Source organism: Limulus polyphemus, unplaced genomic scaffold (assembly GCF_000517525.1).
Source record: "Limulus polyphemus unplaced genomic scaffold, Limulus_polyphemus-2.1.2 Scaffold1727, whole genome shotgun sequence".
Taxonomy (NCBI): domain Eukaryota; kingdom Metazoa; phylum Arthropoda; class Merostomata; order Xiphosura; family Limulidae; genus Limulus; species Limulus polyphemus.
The window spans coordinates 245,175-255,264 of NW_013667337.1; the positions used below are offsets into that span (position 1 = coordinate 245,175).

The 10,090-nt window shown below is 29.8% G+C and overlaps 1 protein-coding gene across 1 annotated transcript in view; it reads right to left on the minus strand.

The window, feature by feature from the left end:
• Nucleotides 1–10,090, minus strand: part of LOC106464726 — a 28,025-nt gene that overhangs the window by 10,319 nt on the left and 7,616 nt on the right. The window contains exon 3 of the mRNA XM_013924879.2: nucleotides 3,754–3,866. Coding sequence (XP_013780333.1) covers nucleotides 3,754–3,866 — 113 coding nt within the window. The remainder of the gene's footprint in view (nucleotides 1–3,753; nucleotides 3,867–10,090) is intronic.

Below are 10,090 nucleotides of genomic sequence, written 5' to 3' on the forward strand. Positions count from 1 at the left end.
TGCTTAACTTTTTCCAGGTGTATAGAATCAAGAAGCAGTTACCACAGTATGTGGAAAAGGCAAACATTCTTAAGCATGTGATAGACTGTAGTGATAGTCCAGTAACTATCTAAAATTTAAAATTATCAGAACTGCAGAATGTGACTATTCTTTATGAATCAAAGAGACCTTGGCCATCAAAAACTTTGATCTAGAATTAAATAATACTGGTGAGCTTCTTTTGAGAGTGTAATATAAACATTAAATAACTATTAAGTATTTGTTAAAATAATTGATTAGCAATCAATGTTGTAAGTCAGAGTGAGAGAGGAGAGGCTTGTCTGATGGATATGACAAATTTAGAAAAGTAAGAGGTGCAAATTTTAGATTATTGCATGTACTTATGTGCAGTTTGTGTTTATAATTGGTTGGAAACTGCAGCAGTCTATATTTGATGTTTGAAAATTTTAGTGGAGGAGAAGTCAGATCTTAGACACATCACAAGAAAGAGAAAAATGAAAACTGATAATCTTTTTAATGTTTCTTTTTGAAATAAAGAAGTTAAAACTAAGATAATATAAACTATACTGGGGCCCCACTGTAACAAGGTTCAATATAGCGTGGAACTCAATATAATGCAGATCCATCTTGGACCCAAAAATTTTCATTTAAAATTTATCCTTTCAGAATATATTTCCAGTCTTTTTTTTGTGATGTGTTGAACATTGTTGAAGTATAAATGCTTCACAAATGAAAACTTCTGACAGATAATACTCATTGCCACCCAACTAGAAATTCAGTAAAATGAAACTTTATTGTCAAATTTCTCATTTCAGATCACACTTTATATGAGAAGATGAATTTAAATAAACATGATATTTGATTTTCTGAATCTGAATACCACACAAAAAAATTTTTATAACAGTATGACTAACAATCAAACTGTTAGGTAAAACTATCTATATCTCCATATGCATGTTTATAGTTATTTATGTATTGTAAGCTTACTGGATTCTTTAGAAATTTATAATACGTTCACTAACTGAATACAGTACCCAGATTCTTTCCCCAAAAAACTACCACATCTGAGGGATGTAAGCAACATGTAATAAAAGTCCAATCTTTTATTTAACTTTGTAGAAACACGAAATGATATATTTCTTAGTACTCTATATTTGTCATATACTAGTTTTACAGCTTAAAATCAACATGAAATCATTTTAACAAACCTTTAAAAATGTGTTAACTAAATTATTATAACAATGCCATGTAATGATAGAATAATATAAGGCCAACAAGGGACTATTTGACACCTAAGGTACTCCACTAGTAACAAAGGTTCAGGTTGACTGGACTCCATTAATAACTTTTTGCTTTCCCTGATCCAACCATCCCTACAACATATTTTAATTAGTTTTCCCTGACCCCTATCAATTTGATTTTCTTTGCTAATCTTCCATGTGGCATATTCAAAAATCTAAGAAAACTAAGTTTGCTTCTTTTCCATCATCCAGATAACAAGTAACATCCTCAATAAAAGTTAACAGACAAGTAAGGCATGATTTTCCTTTGGTGAATCCATGTTGGATTTCATTTATATCATATTTCACAAAAGGATTTTGTAAAGCTTCTTTTATCAGACTCTCTACAATTTTTCCCATAAAGTAAGATTAAATGGTTAATAATATACAGGTCAACCATTATGACTCCTTTAAACTCTTTTGCTATGGCTGGTTCAGAGTGCATATGTCATGACCTTTTACGGTGTTAGATTCAAATTTAATAAAACTACTTTATTATCAATATATGTTAATAAAATTTGTATAAAAATATATACTGGGGTCCTGTTATAACATGGTCCATGGGGTCCATATTGCAAGACTGCATTATAGGTGAGATCGCATTATATCAATGTCCTATTAAAAGCACCAAGCCAATTTCATTGGATAAGCCCCTTAATTAGTCATGAGGCTGCCATCTCATTGATTTGTTCTAAATCTAATTATACGTTTTATTACCAAACATTTTTTATTAAAATAACAGTGAAAGCATAACTGATAATCCAGCAGTTAATAAAGAATGCAGCTTTCTGAATACTAAGATAAAATTATATGCCAGTAACATTAACAGAAACTTACAGCAATCCAAAATCTACCGTAAAAGTGAGTGATTTTATCATCAAAATAAAGGGGAAAAATGTAAAAGCAGAAATGTGTAAAAACTGATTTCTTTCTAAGGAAATATTAGACAAAGCCCTAAAAAGCTGAACAATTGTGTAACATAGTTTGTTCTTCCAATATGTATGTTAGTTTGGTAAATAGTGCAAAACCTAATGAGTTAGATCATAACATATAGATAAAACAAATGGGTACATGTATAACACTGGAAGAAAAACTAAAGAAGAAACAAGGTATCTGAAACTAAAATAATAGGGGTTGCATTTTCACAAAAAATAAAGATCCACACAATTATGGAAGGTCTATGCATTTAGCATATGCAATTATTTTATTTTGTTATAATTAAATAAGCGTTTCCGATGTCTTATCATAGAAGAAAATCTCTGTACTTTCAAAAGAGAAATTATTTTACACTAAAAATTATCAGTAAGGAAGAAACTTCTGTAGAAACTAAAACAAAACACTTTCTCAGGTCTATGGTTCATTCCAGTCTTCTAAACTTCCCATTAGGTTCCATTGTTCATCTCTGCAAGAGCTCTGTTTTGTCAGTTTCCCCAAGAAACATAAATTACTTCAAAGCACTTTTATTTACTCTACATTGACACAAATACAATTATTCAAATATTGCCCATAGCTATTTTCAAAGCTGTGCTTCATTAGTCATTGTTCAGACCAAGTGATGTGACATCATGAAAGGGTAGGAATGAAGCCTGTAGTAATAAAATAATTTACAGAGCAGAAAAAAGAAGATATGAAGAATTATATCCCCAAGGGATGATAGATTCTTAGCAAATTTAAACATGTACTTTGGGATGGGCAGAAAAATTCTAAAAAACTAATAAGCATATTTCTTATATATATAGATAAGACTACAAAATTCCTCTAGATCTCTACAGAAATTAAATTTGGGGCTATTTTTTTTTATTTTTGCAAATTACACTAAACAAAATGCTGCAAAACTACAAAGTATCAATTCTAAACTATTTTTGAATTAAAAATTTCTATATATAACTTTATATGCTGTCATACAAATTTTACTGAACCTTGTGCATTTGCAATATGCAATTTTAACAAGTAAATGTGAGCTGCAAGTTTAAAATACAAAATAAAACTGATAACATTTACATGAAAATATCTTAATTTGACAGTTAAAGTCACAATGTCAATATAGCAACCAGAATAGAAAAGACTGGTGAGAATGGTAAGACAAAGGGACACAAATATAAATTTTAGCAGGTAGGAGTCATCTTCAACTAAGAGAGTCTTACTTTTCTAACAGGGTGGTTGGTCTTTGGAATGGGTCACCATTAAATGTGGTGGATGCAGTAAATCTAGGAGAGTTTAAGGGAAACTTCATAAATATTTATATAAAGACTAGCTTTGAGGGCTTTTTTTAAAGTTTAGTTTAGCTGATGGAACAACCTTGATGGACCAACAAGCCCCTTGTTCTTCAATGTTATGTCGTGATTGTTAAATAAAAGCATCGTTTGGACATCCGAGTTATTATTTTGGCAATTATTTGATAAATTAATGTAATTCTAAGGATGTTATAATGCTAAAGTTGTAAAACTATGGGAGAAAAAACACAAATACTTACTATCATGAATGTATCGAGTTATTTCTTCATGTTGTGGCGTTATGTTTTCTTGATTGCTCTTCTGAATGTGAGATCTCCTACCATTCACTTGTTGAAAAACTGGCTTAGGAGAGCTGCAAATATATGTAATAAAATAATATAATTAAAATATTGTATCTATGGGGTTTAAACACCAAAATGTTACAAATACCAAAGTAAAAACTTGGACCATTCATGCCAAATCTTATAGGAATAAATACAACTGCAATATGTAAACCTTCTTATGTTATTGTAAAATAATATACAACACATGATCAGAAACTGTTAGCCATAAAGAAAAATTATTTACAACATAGGAAAGCATCTCATTGCTATTAATCTTCTAACAATGGTAGTCAAACAGAAAGTAATGTATCAAGTGACATACACCATCAAGAATGGTGATAAGATACAGAATTAAACATTTTAAACATACAATTACCTTTGTGACAAACTAATAAGACTTCACATCCATATAAAAACACTAACGATAAAATTAAGAACTGTTGGAATTACACTCAATACTATATGACTTGTTAAACATTTGAGTTTATAAATAGCTAAAAGAGTAAGAACTTTTATTAATATATTTTAACAGAATTGCTATGAAGGTGTTTTAGAAAAACAATGAAATATGTTAAGTTTCAGAAAATTTAATCAATATTTTTGTAACATAAGAGACAGTTATTCCAAGCTTCATTTATGTATTTTGTTCTGTGTAAAAGCAGCTTGTGTACATGTTATGACATATTTCTTTGTGATTAGAACATGTCTCTCATCAAATAGAACAAACTCTCACTGTGTTCTTTCATTCCTCTGGTCATGCTCTTACCATGATTTATTTTAGACAGGTCACCATTATCAAATATGGTGGACAGTCTAGGTTTAAATGACAAGTTGATGAGTTGAAATTATCTTCATGTTTAAGTGATTCCATAAACAAAATTTAATAATATAATGCTTCTAAGTATTTCAGAGAAATAAATAATTTAAAGTAACAACAGCACAAAATTACTTATTTGGAGGATAATATTTACTGAGTAAAGTTTGTTGTTTTCAGCATTCATGATGATATGACCCTAAATGAAAGCAGTTCTGGTGCATATTTGGGTTATGCTCTGAATGACATGAAGAAACAGACCTTTAGAGTTCACTTCATATAATCACAACATACATTACCTATGAAGAGAAACTTATGATAGACACTTATAATAAAATTAATGTTCTCAAATAAGAATATTTACTTGATTTTTGCATAACTGAAACAAAAAATAAATTATGATAGTATAATTAGTTGGAAGAAAAGACATGTTTTAATTTTACTTAAAATTGTATATTGTAATTATATATATATATGTATATTACTAGTTACATGGACAGACAACAGACAATACTATTATATTTATATAGATTTCAGCCTTAAGATGAAATTTTTAAAAGTAATAAGCTTGTAAGGTACTTGCATACTCTTACACTGAGAGCTATAATCAAAGTCAACATAACAGCAATTCATGATGTCAGAAAAACATGTGGGTTCAAGAAGTCTTGATAGAAATGAATAAAAACCCTATAACCCGAGCACTTTCGAAAGGTGGACCTGTCTTTTTCAGTTCGAAAGTACTCGGGTTATAGGTGTTTTATTCATTTCCAACATAACAGCAATTTCATTCTTTTTAACTAACTTGTCATAGCAATTACTAGACTATGCAACACATGAAGTGGCAAAGTTAAGGTAGGTGTGTCATACAAGTTAAAAGTTGCAAAATAAGAATTATCTATTCACATGGAACTGTGAACAGAATACACATTATATTTTGTGTGAATAAAACTTATAGCCATAGATAAATAAAGATTACTATTCTGTTACTAGATCAAAGCTTAAAATAATTTCCACAATACATAAGATGATATTCTCTGATACAGAATAAAAGACATCAACAAACATCTTGGCAATTAAAATTTTGCTGTATTGCAATTGTTAGGTTTGAAAAAGGTTTTAACGTATTGGGACAAATTATAATTTGCATAAACCTTGTTTTCATGAAATACTCTCCTGATAAAACTCATTCATGATCAGTTTGAGTTTAAGGGAATTAATAGTTCTTGTACTTAGTGGTGAGAATGGTAAGACAAAGGGACACAAATATAAATTTTAGCAGGTAGGAGTCATCTTCAGCTAAGAGAGTTACTTTTCTAACAGGGTGGTTGGTCTTTGGAATGGGTCACCTTCAAATATGGTGGATGCAGTAAATCTAAGAGAGTTTAAGGGAAACTTCATAAATATTTATATAAAGACTAGCTTTGAGGGTTTTTTTTTAAAGTTATTATTTTGGCAATTATTTCATAAATTAATGTAATACTAAGGATGTTATAATGCAAAATTACACCATTCATCACTTTATATTTTTCTTCAGTTCATTACTTTATGGTGACAGAATATCTAATTTGTTCACACACACACAGAAAAAAAATCAAATCAATCCAAGCTAAAATTGCAAATAAGTACTTATCAAACAAATGATACAAGAAACATCAGTGGAGCTTCACAATGAGACTAAACTGTTTAATATTTGCATGTTTGCAATTTTGAAACATGCATGTCACTCTAGTCACCAGAATTTTGTGACACAATTGAAATCAAAAAGAGCTCCTAGGTGGAGTCTAAAAAACATTTTTAAAGAATGCTGAACTAGTATAAAAACCACAAAATATGAATAGACCTTGATACAACTTGTACCATATCATTTATTACTAATCACACAAGGCAGACTAGGGGGTGTAGATAAGCAAGACCCATTAAAACAAAACATTCCAAAGAAGCTACTGTTCTCATAAGAAATAAAACCAGTCATACAGAAAATATTTGATGAGGGGCACAAACTATATGAATATGCTTGTTCAAAATAACAAGACATACAATCATAATAATTAGAATATGTCCTTTAAAAAAACCATATCACCCAGGTTGGTAATTCCAAATATACAACATAGGAAATAAAGATGATTTTTTTTAATTTCCTAATATAGATAATGTTTTTTTATTGCCAATGATTTTAGGATATTTAGTATTTAAAAAAATAATCTAACTTTATGAAAAACTGAAAATGCTGCAAAAATGCTTTGCACCAATAGGAGATAAAGCAGATAGTTGCAACTAAAACAACTTGTAATCTCATCATAAAGCACAACATTTGTAGCTACTGAAGAAATTTATGCAGGTCCACTAAAATAGCTTCAGTACATTTAATGCAAATTTAACATTTCATTATTGATAAATGGCATATGTAACAACAATTTCCTTCTTCATACATTACGAATGCTCGAGATTTGTTCTATGTATATCTAAAAAAAATACAGATCTTTGTAGTTTTTGTACATAGCAAAAAATGGATGAATGGAAGAAAGCAGGCAGTTGTTATATATGGAGTTCAGTCAAAATGAATTAAAGTGAGGTACCTCAGGGCTCAGTGTTAGGATCGTTCCTTTTTTTTTATCATTTACACCAATGACATAGATGAAGTAATGGTCAATATATTGCTTAAAGTTGCTGATGGTAATAATGTCTTGGTTGTTGCTGACCGTAATAAGGATACTGCTGTTTTATAAAATGATTTAGAATATTTGGTGGGTTAAGCGAATAAATGTCAGATGGATTTCATTCTGATAAATGTAAGGTAGTGCATGTGGGTTATCCTAATCTAAATCATAAGTACAGTTTTGGTGGGAATAACCTAAAACAGTATTATGGTAGAAAAGGACCTTGGTAGAAAAGGTGTTTTGGTTGATCACTCTCTTAAGCCATTCAAATAGTATGCTGCTGTTAGTAGCAAGAAAAATAGGATTTTAGGTTGTATCTACAGAAATATTAAATGCAAGTCTAAAAAGGTTATAATTTAATTGTCTATGTTATTGGTTAGGCTTCACTTAGAGTACTGTTTTCAGTCTCAAGCTTCTTACCTTAAAAAAGGACACTGAACTGTTAGAAACGGTTCAAAGGAGGGCTACTAGGAAATACCTTGGATGAAAAGGTTGTTATATGAGGTCAATTTAAGCTCTCTGAAAAACAGTTAAGGGGTCCGATTGAGATATTTAAGACTGAGATTACTGTTTATACTGGTGAGGGTAAAGGGGTGGATTTGGTACATCTGGAGTTTCTGAAAGCATTTTACAAGTTGCCACATAAAAGGCTTGTAAAGAAAATTATCTCTATAGTTGTGGAGGATAAGATGGCCCCTTGGATTGAATGGTTATATGATCACCCTGGATGAGCAGAAATTTTCTTCAGACAAATTTATTCATATACATAATTGTCTAATAGGACAAGTGTAAATCCACTGATCTAAGATTTATTCTTATCAATAATATGTTAAATAAATGAAACACAGAGCATAATTTACAAAAAATAAGATATGGTTATTTTCCTTTGTTGGTACCATAATACAAGTTCTTTCTGTACTGAGTTGTTTTACAAAGAAGTGCCATGTTACAACCAGCATAGAGACATGAATTTTCATTGGTTGGACTTGTACTGCATTCAATGTTAAGATGTAAGTTTCAAACTTATGGCTCATGTTGTGGTATGATACGACTTACTATGTGCTCAACTTTTATCATATTTCAGCCATTTGTTTTCAGAGAACAATCTGTTCTGACAGTTCTCTTTGGCTGTAATTTTGAATTTTTCAATCCAGGTTTCTGAATCTTTAGGCCTACTAGAACTACCAACAAAGAAACTGGACAGTGTATGTTGGTTTGCCAGCTATATCAATTCCAACCTCAAATGAGCTCAAAATGTTACTGACTGTTCCAGTAATTTGAACATTTATATATGTTGAATTCTAAGTGTTATGCAAGTTGACTTATATTTAATTCTTACTCAATTCTCATGTGTTGTGCATAAAATAGCACTAATAACCTAAGTTGTATGATTATAGTATACAAGCAATGTAATCATTGGCTGTACAGGAATCCTCAAATGCTTTATACATAGATTCAGCTAGGTGCTCTATAAACTATTAATCGTGACAACAGAAGTCAGGAATTAAATTATTGGAAACATAACGAGGTTATTTACTTGACTTCTGTCAAAGATTAACTATAAATAGCCATGATCAATACAGAGAAGATTACTGGATTCACTTTTGTCAAAAATGTTAAAATACTGGTTTTATATTTTGAATATTAGTCTAACATTAGTTTTTGGTGAAGTGGCAAATAAGTGTACGCAAGCCTTGCCTAGATACTAATTACTAATGAGCTTTTATTATTTATAGGACTTATTATTTCTCTCTGCATAATATTTATAAAAGCACAGTTTAGTTATTATTTATATTTTTAATGACATAGTAATTATGATATGTTAAATATAAAAAATACTATTAGTTATTAGCTATTAAACAATTTCACTATACTTTCTGTTGTTGATCACTGGATTGAAATGAATAGTTTAAATATGTAAATAAATGCTCTTTACTTCCTAAGCACAAGTTGATTAATTGTAGAATTTGTGATAAACATCATCCAGGTGATTATATAACTATCAGCATTACATCAGCAGTGGGAAATGATTTTGAAAGTCTGATAAAAAATGTTTTCCAAATACATTTAACAAAGTATAAAATTTTGTTGAATAGTCAACGTGATCTCACTAGAGGAAAATCTTGCCTTAGTATTTTTTTATATTTTTTGAAGGTTTATCTAGAAATTCTGTTTTAAAAGTGCTATAAGTAAAACATTGGCACAAGAGCAAGTTAAGGTATTCAATTGTAAAATCATCATTAAAATGTCAAATTAATATTCATCAAATGCAAATTATTTAACTACATCTATCCTTGAATAGATAAAACTACTCACTTTCATTATTCTTTTAATAGTTTTGTTGTTATGAGAAGTGAATATGCTTTTAGTTGGCCAATGAGCATAAAACATTGTCATTAATTTTAGTTTCTTATGTAACCATTAACTATACAGCCTGTTACTATTAAAATGGCTTTAAAGTTATACAGTGACCTTAGTATAACAAAATGAAAAGGTATGACAATAAAATAGGAACTGTTTATTCTAGTCTTTTTAAAGCTATTAGATTTCCTAGTTTCCCTATTTCAATGTACAATTCAGACATCTGTAGACTATGATGGTTTAAAATCATAATACATGTAAAGCTCAACATTGAATTGTTAGTGATTCTGTATGCCCAAAACTACAGATGCGATGCTATATAAACATTAAACGTAGCTGACTTTTCATTATCAGAATACAGATATTTGTTTGAATAATTTCTAATGGTAACTGCAATATCTATTTCCATTATTAATATTGG